The following is a 14,325-nucleotide window of genomic DNA, read 5'->3' as shown; positions in this document are numbered from 1 at the left end:
TTCAAGTCTATTCTGCGACTCAAGGTAGTATCAGTTTTAACCTCTGTAAAATCAAAAAGCAGATTATATACTTCCAGCAATGATACAGAATATACATTACCATTCCAAAAATGGAAGAATAGGGGTACAGTGAGAAAATACTAGACCAAATTAAGATCTCCTGTTCACTATCTGGGCTTGCCATGCATCTCTATACGTCTTTGTCTGAATGCAGTATGCTTTTTGTCTCAGCAGGTGTGCTGAACTCTGCAGGTCAGCTCTGATTTGTAGCTCCAGCAGCCCTCCCCTCTGCTTCTGCTGCTCATTTTGCGTTGTTAACCTTCCTGGCACAGAATCCTTTGCATTCCTGTTAGTTTTCTAATTTTAGTTTCTCAGGCCTCTTTGAACTTCCTAAAATCCCTTGCTTCTTATTCCTTTTGAGCCATTTTGTAACTTGCACGTTTATATACAGATAGGTAGCTTTGTTGTGTGATGTGTAATGTGTGACCTGAGAGTTAATATTAGTAATTAAAATTGGAATTAAAAATCTGTTTGTCTCGTTCAGGACTATCAAAGACAGTGAGAGCTGTCAGGAAAATTCCTGCCAATTGAACTACCCTACCTTGTGAATTTATTGTTACTCAATAAATTCTGACATTGTGAAAAGACACAAATATGTTCCTCTATTTCTGACATAGCATGCTCGTATGACATAGCAGTAGCTGAGTGTGTACATAAACAAAATCAGTAAAGATAGTGAAAGTTAAATGTTTAGCAAATTTGGCACAGTTACATGTTTAACAAAGTATATGCATTCCTCACTTTTCTTTTTGCTTCTGATACTTCAGTCTAAATTCTTGATATGGACATGTATTCTAACTTGCTGACCTTCTGTTCTATATGTCTAATCTACTTTGAAACCAGCTAGTATACTCATAATTTTTTATCTTTAAAATATGGATTCTATGGGTGTAGGACTGCTGGAGGATGGGTTGCCTCTTTGGGTTCACGTTTCTGAAGAAATATGACTTTCTCATTAGTTGCCAGTGGTGTGTCAACTATGGGTGGTTTTCATCAACTCCTTCCCCAGCCATGCTTGGACCGTGCTTTTCTTCATCTTGTTCCAATCTTGTGTAAACAGTCACAGCTGTTAGGAGTAAACACATGCAATGACCTTGTCATGTCCTATTTTAACCATAAGTGGACCCAGTAGGTTTACAAAAGAGCACATGAAATTAGGAGGGAAAGTGGTAGATGGGTAGGAGAGGAATTAGAGCAGAGAGAATAGGAGTAGATTTAACCAAAACACGTTATATAAAATATGAAATTTTCAAACATAACATTTTAAACCTATGTGAAGTATTGATGGATTTTGGAAATGTAGTATTAGATTTAAAAAATGCTACCCAACTAGAGTAAGTGGTGATACCTGCTGGTCTTCCCTGTCCCCACACTTCTCACCTGCTGGTCTTCCCTTTCTTTTCACACTTATCACAGCTGTTTTGAATTATCTGTACTTGAAAAAACAGAAAAAACAAAAAACCCAACAACAGAAAAACCCAAACACCAGAATTATATACACTGTCTTTAAAGTAGGTTTTTAGTAGATTTCATTCAGTTCTCTGACTTCCCCCGTAGTTCTCCATATAATTTTTTTCTACTTCTTAAAACTGGTGCTTCTTTGTGTGGTTAATTTCAGTCCCTATGTGTAGATGCATTAATCCAATCTTTGCAGTAAACTGTCCCTTCAACCATTAACCATTTGTGTGTTTGAGGCATTTTATATTCTGTTCATTTTCAAATTCTTAAAAGGTTGTTTTCCCTAATAACTTTCTCTATTAAAAAAAAGTTATACTGGGCTGTATCCAACTGTCCTTAAGAATATTTGATAGAAAGTTAAATGATGTTCAACGCACTAGGGAAAAGGTCCTGTTAAGTACTGTAAAGAATGCTGGTTTAATGTTAATTCCTTAATACAGCTATTCCTTGAAGTTTTTGCCTTTTAATAATTTGAACAGTTTAGAAGCAATTACTCAACTTCCTGAGAGGTAGTTATCGAGTCGTTCTAATATATGCTGCCTCAAGTGTGCAGCTGACAAACAGCCCTGGACAAAGGGAGAGACTGCCTGTAAGTAAGCCTGCTGTTTAAAATCATCATCTGCCATGCAAAAATGCTTTATTCTAGCTATAAGGACCACTGCACCCCAAGCTGTAACTCCTATTTCAGAAGGTCCTACATGGTCATGGCTTCTTCAGGCAACTTGTACCAGCCTCAGCTGGTGACCTTTTCAACTGCAGCAATTCTCACTAAGGCCTAGGTGGCAGAATAAATTACACTCCTCCTTCAATAGAAACCCCTGACAGTTGTAATTCAAAGCCTCCATTTGGACCTTATGTCAGACTTGAGATCAGCGTGGAAGTTGGAACAGTACTGTGAATGGTGCAAAAACATAAAAGTTCTGCATTTATATTCCAGTCCCTCCAGGCTATATAACCAGTGGGCCAAGCTGGTAATATGAGGAGGGGACAGTGCTTGTCGTGGTAGTAGCAGCCACAACACTAACAAGTGATGGAGTGGTAAGTGGCTTTAGCCACAACAATAAGAAGGCTATTGAAGAGTTATAAACTTGGATAGCAGTCAGCCTGATGACCTGAGTTCAGTTTCTAGGTCCCACAGTGGAAGGAGTGCCGACTCCTGAAACTTGTTCTCTGAATTGCCATGGGCACCATGCACAGACAACATACCTAAGAAGACCAATGTGGAGAACAATAGAGGGAGACATCCACAATCAATCTCTGGTTTATATGCTCTCTCTCTCTCTCTCTCTCTCTCTCTCTCTCTCTTTCTCTCTCTCTCTCACACACATATACACACACACACACACACACACACAAACACACAGAATTACAGACTTTTCTCCTCCTCTGACTGGAAAGATGATAAGAGAGGTGGAGTACGGTGTTCCTAATCCTATCAGGGTTTGGTTTGAGATTGTTTTAGGTTGATTACTCCATTTGAGATTTCCAGTGAAAAGCCTGGGTACTCACAAAACTCACTACATCCCTGAGTTATAGTTTTCATTTTCCAATCTTGTACAGTTGCTTTGCTTTTTGTTTAGTTTGTTAAGATCCCAGCTGCTGCTCTCTCTTGCTTTCTTGGAGTCTTGCCTTGTATACAGAAAGCTGAGTTGTCAGGCACCTTGGGGAAAAGTGAATGCAGATTTTTTCTTTTCTTTTCTTTTCTTTTCTTTTCTTTTCTTTTCTTTTCTTTTCTTTTCTTTTCTTTCCTTCCTTCCTTCCTTCCTTCCTTCCTTCCTTCCTTCCTTCCTTCCTTCCTTCCTTCCTTCCTTCCTTCCTTTTGCTTATTTCTCTGTAGTATCCCTCATTTTCTGTAAGACTTTGCCTCTGGCCTCTAATGCCTGTTTAGCTATCAGGAATGCAGGCTTTTGCTAGAACTCAGTTCATTGAACTCCCAGTCTCAAATGTCTTCAGTCAAAATACTAAGGTGAATGTAGGTCTGATGCTGCCGTTCCCTTTACTCAGAAATTGTAGTGTTTCAGGATATGCTTATGCTGGGTGCCTTCCAGTGTTTTAAACAGCTCATTTATATATTTTGTTTAGTTTTTATGGCTGTTTTTGGCAAGAAAACAGTTCAAGTTCTTTTTTTATGACCTGAACTATTAACTCTAAATACATATGCTTACATACATGGAACATTTACCAAAATTAAAACATGCCATATTGTTAGAAAGTCTTAGGAAATTTCAGATGATTTAAATCATTTCAGAGGTGAGGTGTGCTGGTAATATGGCTCAGTAGATAAAGGACTTGCTGTCAGTACTGATGACCTGAATTAGATACCTGGGAACCACATAGTAGAAAGAGAGAACCAACTCCTGAATGTTGGCCTCTGACGCCCACATATGTGCACATGTACACACCCTTTATAAAATAGAAATAAAATGTATTTATTACTATTACATGGAATTAAGATAACTGTATAATTCCAAAGAATTTGGGACTTTATAAGATATTTATGAATATGTCAGAAAGAACATCTCAGTGAAGATTTGAGAAAGTGAATTGAATAAAGGTGAATGCTTAAAAACTTATGAGATAGAGAAGAAAAACCAAAATCCCTTTCTTTTGAATTTGCAAAAGAAAAGGTTAAGCCTAAGGAACTTAAAAAGAAAAGTAGATAGTTGTAAAGTTAAAAGGTATTTTTCAGATAGATGAATAAAATGACCACTCTAATAATCTGGGTGAAGGAATAAAGAGAACTAGGGAATGTTGCAGAGAATGCCAGTATTGATTGACAAGATAGTAATAGGGCATTAAAAGCAGTATTATACCTCAGATTTGGAAAATCATAAGAAATTAACAAAATTCTTATACTGTAACTTCACATTTGCATCACAAGAATTAGAAAAACTTAAAGGGACTTTATAAGTATCTTAAAAAATGTGAATCTGAAATGCTTTTTCACAAAGAAAATTCTAGGTCAAGATGGCTGTATGCGTAAAGTTTTCTAGACTTTTAAAATAAAAATATCAAGCCTATGAAAATTTATCCTGGGGGAAAGATCATATTTTATGATGAGCATAATCTCAACATCAAGACCTAACATAGAAATTACAGAAAGTTTGTCTCTTGGACACTAATATAAATATTCTAATCGAGCATTAGTGAACTAAATGTTGTGATAAGTAATGCATCACAACCAGGTTGGGTATTTCAGTTATTCTTCAATTAGTGTGTTGAATTGAGTTGAATGCAATTTTTTAATGAAATTTATAATATTGGAAAATTTATACATATAAAATTGTGAAAGGAATTGTAATTTTTAGTGTTTAGTTTTTAATTTTAGTTTTTATACTTCTGTTCCAACATTCTGTTTAGTGTGGCTCAGTTTAATGCATGATTTGCTGTTCTTAATCATTCATTATTATGAGAATGATTTATCAATATAGTTTTCACTGGAGGTTCATTGAAGATGTAATTTGTAAGTATATTTTGTTTCCTAGTAATCTTGGTATAGTTTTTATTCTGAAATAATTATTTTTTACTTGTGCCAGTTGTTTAATTATATGGTAGTATTTGTGTTGGCTGTCTGGACTCATGGATTAGGTCCAAGTTTTCAGTAATGTTTTTCTTTCTTTTAAAGAATGAAGTGATTGATTATCATGGTTTGAAGGGGAACTGGTTAAATTAATTGGGAAGTGAAATCTTTTGTGAAACTTTTTTAATTGTGTAATTCAGTTTTTTTTCCTCCTCTGTGGTTCTTACTCATGATTTCTCTTTTAATTTGTATTATATCTAAATATAAACAAGATATACTTAATAATATGTACTACATTTTGCTAAAGTTAAGCATGACTAAAAATTGAATATATAGTTGATATCATTTATTGTGTTATTACTTTCGTTGGGTATACTAATAGTATTAAACATGTTTTCTGTTAAAAAACAGACTGAGTAAAAGTGCAATAATGTCTAGAATTTACCTTAAAATATTTTAGGAAAAACAATGGCATAAGAGAAATTAATGAAATTGGATTGGGAAACATTTCTATTGTATCGGTTTCCCAATATTTTTACCATCTAAAGAAAATTTGATTTATTTTTGTCACTTAATTGCATAGAACGGAAAGATGCTGAAGGATGGGAAACTGTTCAGAGAGGAAGACCAGTTCGTCCCCGATCCACAGCCGCGATGCCACGGGCTTTACTGGTGACAGAAACTTTAAGGTCAAAGGATGACAGTGATAAGGAAAATGTGTACCTTTTACCTGGAGAAAGGACATCGAAGGGTGATCTTGTTGAAGACAGACCTTCTGTTGCTGAATCTCTGTCCAAAGACTCACCACATTCTTCTGACCGTCCTCTTGCTGAGAGAACTCAGGTAATGTGTTCTGAAAGTCCTCACTGCTGTTTTCGAGGACGCTGTGTGTGATGGGATGTCTCATCCTCTCCGCTTCACTCTTCATCTTTAAGATTGAGAGCTTAAGGGAAGTTTAGGATTCCATGGGTGAATCTTCCCTACTTAGATTCCAAGTTAATGTTTATTACCTTTTCTTTTTTTCCTCTGCATGTCTCTCTATACTTTGCTAAATTCTTGAGGTTAATGTGCTAACACCAAAGTCATCTAGTTTTGTACCATAGCATGCATCTTCTGAGAACAGATGTATTCTTTTATGTAGCTATATTATATATATATATATATTATATATTATAATTCTGTAAATTTAACATTTATATAATATCTAATTTATGGTCAGTATTCAAATTTTTCTTATTGTTAATTGTTTTTCTGCCCCTATCCCCAATAATAGGTTCTTCTGCCAATGTAGTACGCTAATTCAAGCCAAATTGAAAAAGTATAACAACAGGTTTATTTAAGCAAAGCAACCCCCAGGCAGGTTCTTTAGTCTCAGAGATGGAGGCCTGTGAAGTGGTGCCCACAAATGAAAGCCGGGAAACTTTATAGGTTTTAGGCCAGAAGTGATGATGTGACCAACTCTAACTGGATTTTCCCCCAAGTATGGTCAAAAACTGAGCACTTTAGGCAGGGATTTGGACAGCTGGCAACTTCAAAGGAGGAAGCTGCAGTAGCTGCCAGTCATGTGGAACCAAGGCTTTAGGTACCTTTTCTTGTTTGGAGACTCTGAGTGGGCACGGTTTGGACAGAGAGACAGGCTTTCTAGATTGCAGAGGTGAGCTGGAGATTCCAACCAAACAATTGTATTAATTTTATTAACTTAATTGTATTAAGTTTTTAGTATTTTGTTTTAATTTTAAAGACATAGGGTTTTGTTGTTGTTGTTGTTGTTAAAATTGTACTTATTTGTGTGTGTTTGTCAGGTTGCACCTGTGGAGGTTGGAGTCAGAGAACAACTTGGAAGGAAGTGTTGGTTTTCTCCTTCTATCATCTTAGTTTGGGGTTTTGAACTCATGTCATCAGGCTTGTGTGGTTTACCCTGTGAGCCATCTTGTTCACCCCTTTGTTTATAGTGTAAAGATGGGGGTCTTACTCTGTAGCCCAGACTGGCCTAGAACTTAACTATCCTCCTGCTCCAGCCTTTTGGGGTTGGCATTACAGTTATATCCTACCATGACTGACTGCCTTTATTGTTTGACGTTTTATTTGAGACAGTCTTGTTGTGTACTCAGACTGGCTTCAAACCCACGATTGTCCTGTTTAACTTTCCTTAGTTCTGGGACTGCAGGAATATGTTATTATGCATGGCCCTACTGATCATCTTTGTGAATTATTTGTCTACTGATTTAGGATCTCATCTAAAATCTCGTAGTACTTTTGGTTTTGTTTCTTTACTGTCTTTTCTCTATCACCTCCTCCCCTTCCCCACCATTCTTTTGACAGAATTTCTCTGTATAGCCTTGGCTGTCCTAGAACTCACTCTGTGGACAAGGCAGCCTCAAACTTAGAGAGATTCGCCTGTCCCTGCCTCCAGGTTGCTGAGATTAAAGGTGTGAGAAACCAAACACAGCTTCTTTACTGGTTTTCATTAGGGACAGTCCCTCCTTCGTTTTTAGGCTTTCATGTCTTGAAGTGTTTGGAAGAACTCATTGCCATTTTATTTTTTGTTTTGTTTTGCTTTGTAAACAGTGTTCTTTATTTATTCATTTTTTGCCTACATTTCAGTTTGTTTTATTTCTTTATGACAGAAATAAATGACTTTGTGTAATGTCACAATGATTATAATTTGACCAGATTTATTATTAATTGACTCAGATGGTATTCTCTTGCTTCATTTGGAGTTTAGTGATTTAAAAAATGATATTGAGGGGCTGGAGAGATGGCTCAGTGGTTAAGAGCACTGGCTGTTCTAGAGGTCCTAAGTTCAATTTCCAGCAACCACATGGTGGCTTGCAATCATCTATAATGAGATCTGGTGCCCTCTTCTGGCGTGCAGGTGTATCTGCAGGCAGAACACTGTATATGCAATAAATAATTAAATCTTTTTAAAAATGACATTGATAATATTGAAATTATTCTGCTTTAATGGTCTACAAATATCAATGCTAAGTATACTTTTTGTAGTTAAGGTTCCTAATATTTCTTCTCTTTGACTTAAGAACTCATACACTTTTTAGATATTTATATACAATTTCTTGTTCGTTTGCTGTAATTATTATGTAAAATTAACAATGATACATTCCTTGTTATCAGAAGAAAGGATCTAAAGAAATCATTTATATAATAGTTATAATATTTTCTGTTTAGAATATTTACTGTTTAAATTAGTCTTCACCCAAAAGGTATTTTCCTTGTTGGAAATAATCCTTAACTTCCTGGTCTTGCTTTTTTTTTTTCCTTTTTTTCTTTTTTTGTATTGGGAAATAAGCTTTGTGAGGTCATACACATGCCAGGCAAGTACTCTATCACTGAGCAACTTTTTTTGTAAATTTTTTTGTTTTGAGATAAAGTGTTACCTAGGTGTTCAAGTTCGCCTTGATTTCACTTTGTAACCCAGGCTGATTTTGAACTTGTGATCCTTTTCTTAGCATTCTGAGTACTTAGAGCCACACACATGCACTATCAATCCTGGCCATGACAAAGCTCCAATGTTACAGTATCCTTGATGTGCTAGACTCTTCACTCTGTTTTTTATGTCTTTGTGGGATTGCAAGCTTCTTCAAGAGATACCTTACATAGTGCTCTAATTTGAGACAAAATGTAAAAGCCCTAGACATGCAGAAAATAGTCAGTATATATTTGTTAGATGTAACTTTAAGAAACTCTAATGCTTGGAGATCCTTAGTGAAAAAATCTCCCTTCTTTTTTTCTTTCCTCCTATTTTGCCTCTCTTTTTCTTCTCTTCTCTTCTTTCTTCTCTCCATCTCTTCCTTCTTTTCCATTACCTTCCCTTTCCTTTCCTTCCTACTTCCCTCTCTTCCTTCCTTTTATTTTCAAACAGGATCTCACTACATAACCTTGGTGGGCCTGAGACTTCCTATGTGGACCAGGCTTCTCTGGAACTCACAGAGGTTCAATGCCTTTGTCTCCTGAGTGCTAGGATCAGAGGTGTGCGGCACGATGCCCAGTTCTTGCTCTTTTGAGATAGAGTCCACACTGTATGTTACCTGGGATCCCCATGTTCTTTCTGCCTCTACTGCCCCAGTGCTGGGATTCTAAGCATTTGTTATCATGCCTGGGAAGGGATCACTTTTTAATTTTACCTACCATCAGGAATTTTACTGATGTGTCTTACTTAAAACTGTAACCTGATAAAATAATGACAATTTTCGGGTCTTGAAATATATACATTTTAATTTTGAGATTTCAAAAATACAATACAAAGAATTTCTGAGTAATTCAAGCATTGCCATGATGTTATAGTGTGAAAGCTTAGTTCTATAATAAACAGTCAACTATACTGTGAACATCAGTAATGCTAATGTAAATATTGCTGAGAAGATTACAAAACAGGGTGACTGACAGGTTAATAATGCTGATAATATTGTAAACAGTGTGACCCAATTTACATGATGTTTATGTTAAAATCAATACTTTGGAAGCTTAGTTCTGACCAAGAGTAGGATGTCTAGAGTAACTTGTAAGACTTGGCCAAGTTTTATATTTTTAGAAAGAATTCCTTAACCTGGTAGCTATATGGCCACTATAGTATTTATCAGTGCTTATTTATAGGTGATATGAGTATTAAATTCACAATGTTAGGTTTTAGTTCTTTGATCCAAATTATAGTTGTAACATAAAGCAATATTTTAAGAAATCTGTTGGAATGTAAAATAGACTTGTTTATATTTACTAAATTAGATTTTAAAATGAATTTGTAGGTGGTCTAAGCCAATGTTACAGTCTTTTTGTATTTTAACATTTGTTGGTCATGTGTAAGTTACTCTAAAGGGGAAATGGGGGACATATAAATCTAAAGTTTTACACTGGGTATTTTAGATGTGTTCTATTAGGTCAAACTTTTTTTTTTCCTGAGACTTCTATAGGTTGTCTTTCTAATTTTTTTTCAAAATCTCAAAAAAATGTGAGATCATGTTTTAAAGAGGACAAATTTGATACTTTTAAGTAAACGTTCCCAAAATATATTTTAAAAAGAAATGATTTCAGGATATTTTTAGAATGCTGGCTCTTTCCATTTGATATTAGACACTTCACAAACGACTAACTGCATAGTACCTTTGGTTAAATGAGTACAGTAGTTAGCAATGTGAGTGTGACTAGATTTCCTTGTAAGAGATATGAAATGCTCATTAAAAATTAGCCTACTACGACTGGTTAGATGGTTTAGCAAATAAAGGTACTTGTTGCCAAGCCCAGTGACCTAAGCTTAATTTCCAGATCCCACATAGTAGAAGTAGAGAATCCACTCATGCAAGTTGTCCTCTGACCACACAAGCTCAGTGACAAGTGTGTACATGTATACACATGTTGGCATCCATAATAAATAATTGTTAAAAATAAATGAAAGCCAGTCTACTAAAAGGAAATATTACAATTGTTATGCATCATTTCTTAGAATACCAAAGATTGATGCTCAACACATAGTAAGCATGCAGATTAAAGTTTCTGCAGCTGAATAGTTTCTTCCTTCTGCTATGCTGTGCTTCACACAGAGAAAGAGAGAATTTTTTATTGGACAGGTAAGTGCTGATTCACAGTTGATAGATTAAGCAGAACTAGCTTTTACAAAGTGTAATATTTGGTACATTTGAAAGTTGTCCCTGGGTTATTCTAAAAGTATGTGTTTTTAGTTCACAGTGAGTATATTTGATGATGTCAAGAATTCTGGTAGTAGTCAAGACAGTTCAGTGAATACTTCTGAAATACGAGCCATTCACAATGATGCAGTGTGCCTTGCTGTTCCTCAACAAGTCACCACAGCTTTGCCAACAGAGAAAGACAGAATTCTGGCAGAGAAAGCAGGAATAGTGAACGAGACAGACCCTTCAGATATTTCAAATGTGAGTGCTGCTGACTTGGTAAGAATAACTTATGGAATTCTATACAACTATATTAAAAAGGCATAAATTTAAACAATATTGATCTGTATTATAACCTTATATTTTACAAAACAGGTTTTATATAGCATTTTATATGTCAATTCATTTCAACATTTTTCTTACAGTAATATTTTCCTATAAAGATTCTTACTGATTTGTACAGGATGAAAATGGTAATATAATGGTTCAGAATCAGATTGTATATGATTTGATCAAATGCATTTTAGTCCAGGGTTAAGAAATCAAACCTAGCTGGGCAGTGGTGGTGCACAGTGTTAATCCCAGCAATCTGAGGCAAGTGAATCTCTCTGAGTTCAAGGCTAGCCTGGTCTACAGAGCAAGATGCAGAATGGGCCGGGCTACACAGAGAAACTCTGTCTCAAAAAACCAAGGGCGCTCTCTCTCTCTCTCTCTCTCTCTCTCTCTCTCTCTCTCTCTCTCTCTCACACACACACACACACACACACACACACACACACACACACACACGCACAGCAAATAATTAAATAAATAATTTGATAAAACTAGAAAGAAAAAGAAAACTAACTCTGTAGCAGAAAAGACTTTTTCTTCATCATCCAGCATTCCCATAGATGGAAAGGATGCCTGCTGGTCTTTGCTTTGCTTTCGGTTTTGTTTTTTTCAGTCAAGGTTTTGTGTACTGTCAGATGGCTTTGAATTTGTTTTGTAGCTGAGGATATTGAACTCCTGATTGTGTTTACACCTGTCAGGTGCTTGGATTGCAGGAGTGGGCCTTCAAAACCAGCTGGAGTTGGTCTTTAAGATGACATTTATTTATCTTTAGTCTTAAATCTTTGAAAATGCTTTGATCATCTGTAGTTTTATGTTTTTGTATGATTTTCTAGTATCTGCTCATCTATTTCTGTTTCTCATTTTAATATTACTGCCCTCCCCCTAGGGCTGGTCCACAGTAGCACTCAGCCAGTTTTCCTTTAGTGTCTTTTTAAAGAAGTAGGTACATATATAACATGAGATAACATTATGATTCAAATTTTATCTTTTAACTTTTTTTGTGAATATATATGATATATCTACATATATATACATATATGAATACATATTTTAACCTTTCCCTTTGTGTAAGTATATATATATGATATATGTATGTACATGGTATGATTGTGCATGCACATATGTGTGGAGACTGATAGTGAGTGTCAGTATGTCTTCCTCTATTGCTCCCCTTCCTTAAGTGAGACAGGGAGGCTTACTAACCCTGGAATTCCCCAGGGTGGCTAGAATAGCTAGGCAGTGAACTCCATGGACCTGCTTGTTTTTGTCACTTCCATGTCCCACACCTCTGTTCCCAGGTATGTACAGATATGTACTTCTATGCCTGAATTTTATATGTGCTGGACACCTGAACTCAGGTCCTCATGTTTGAGTGGCAGGTAGTTTACCAAATAAATCATTTCCTGGGTCCTTCATTTTATTTTTTTTAAAGGTGATTGTATATAATAATTCATTTTAAAATTTAATAACTTAGGATATCTGCAAGTGGTAAAGTTCTGTATCTTAAAGAGATAACCACAGTAAGTATAATAGGAAATTGATATGGTACGTTTAAGTGGAAAAAAAAAAGAAATGAACATGATAGCAATAACAAAAAATAAATTTTGTTTCCTAACAAGGTCATGCTAGTTTAAATTTTCTTGTGTCTTCTAGTAATGAACTTAAAAAGTTGCACATAAATAGGACCAAGCAAGTAATTACTTATTCTAAAATCTAAAGTTTGTCATATTTATATTTTTAGTCTCTGCAGTCAGAAAACTTAGTAAGTTGTTTATCTTGTGATTTAATTGTGGGAAGGCTCTCATGGGTTGCTTCAGTAGTGTTGCATGTATTTCTTAAGTGAGCAGAAACAGATTCTTGCAGTGATGAGAAAACTTATTTTTATTTTGTTTCTCAGTATGATATTGTCACAGAAGTAGTTAAAATAAAACAAGACCGAAATTACTTACTATTCACCTGCTTAACAGAACTATTACCAAAAATTGACTGGAAGTCTTCTGACTAGTAGCATACTTGCTTGGCATGTGTAGGGCCCTGAGTTTGAGCCTTAATGTTAAAAAAAAAAATTTAAAAAAAGCCAACCTTTTCTGCAGAGACCCTCAGCCTGTGAGAAGATTGTAAGAACCAGAGGTGGTCAGTAACATCAAGAAAACAATATTCTCCACGTACAGCAAGGCAACTGTGCATTGAACTCATCACAGTTGTGAAAGCATACACAAGATTGTCCAAGCTCCAGTCAGTCTAAAGTCCCAGCATAGGGTGTTGGGGGGTGACTTGAAATTCCAGCACTAGTTCGGGATCTATGGCATTTGGTAGCTTCTAGGAGAGGGAGAGTCAGGGTTTTTTTTGTTTTGTTTTGTTTTGCTTTGTTTTGTTATGTGATAACATTTCTTTAATGAGGTTGATCACTTGATAGGGTAGGCCCTATTTCCAAGACTAGCTGGGCAACACAAACTCAACTTGATGTGAAAGGAAAAAGGAGAAAAAGAAGATGAAAGAAATCCCTACTGAAGTGGGAAGAGATGGAAGGTAGCCATGGGAATTTTATATACTTTATGAAATTCTCAATTAATAAAAATATTCTTGAAAAGATGCATTATATATTGCATAAAATGTCATAATAAAGTCCATTATTGTGTCTAATGATGATATACTGAGAAAAGCATTTGAAAAGACAAAGCCAACCTTGGCTAAAATAATAATAATAATAATAATAATATGCTGTTATAAGTCTAATTTCTATTGATCCTAACGTTTTAGAATTGCATTTTCAAATTTTCTTGAAATATTGCTTAGAATGATAGTAAATCTTACCACCTGGTACAAAGTTGTGTATGGATACTGAATCAGTGTGTCATTCATAAGCTCTGGTATAAGATTTGAATCTTCAGATTTTTATGTTTCAAATATAAATATATTTCAGTAAATATAAAATTGAGTGAGACAATGAGGAGACAGTGGATTTATGTACTAACTTACCTTTTTCAAACACACACTCACACACAAACTCTTTAATGTTTGGAATTAAGGTATTTTTTTATGCTATGTGGGATATTAGTAACAGCTATTTTCTGTAGGACTTTCAGGCTTCTAGGACGAATGCCTTATGCACAGTAATAGTTTTAAACTTCCTAACTCATTCTATTCCTTGGGGACATAAACTCCTTTGTGAGTTTTTGTTTTGTTTTGTTTTGCTGTTGTTCTGTGTGTGTTTTGAAGGGAGCCTCTTAGTGAAAGAGGAAGGGGAGTCTAATAGAGATGGGTAGATTCTGTTCCATATTACTTAAAGCCTGACATTTAAGTTTTTGCAGTTTG

At 35.4% G+C, this 14,325-nt stretch overlaps 1 protein-coding gene across 4 annotated transcripts in view; it reads left to right on the top strand.

The window, feature by feature from the left end:
- Positions 1-14,325, top strand: part of Scaper (S-phase cyclin A associated protein in the ER) — a 354,060-nt gene that overhangs the window by 73,679 nt on the left and 266,056 nt on the right. For 2 of the 4 annotated variants that reach the window (XM_085688782.2, XM_085688787.2), the window contains exons 9-10: positions 5,622-5,881; positions 10,729-10,956. In XM_085688782.2, coding sequence (XP_085544908.2) covers positions 5,622-5,881; positions 10,729-10,956 — 488 coding nt within the window. The remainder of the gene's footprint in view (positions 1-5,621; positions 5,882-10,728; positions 10,957-14,325) is intronic. The other 2 variants (XM_085688784.2, XM_085688786.2) reach the window with 2 other exon arrangements.

The sequence above is a fragment of the Myodes glareolus genome, chromosome 4 (genome assembly GCF_982192425.1).
Source record: "Myodes glareolus chromosome 4, mMyoGla1.1, whole genome shotgun sequence".
NCBI classification, from domain to species: domain Eukaryota; kingdom Metazoa; phylum Chordata; class Mammalia; order Rodentia; family Cricetidae; genus Myodes; species Myodes glareolus.
The sequence above is the reverse complement of the archived record's forward strand: the minus strand, read 5'-3'. Positions and strand labels throughout refer to the sequence as shown.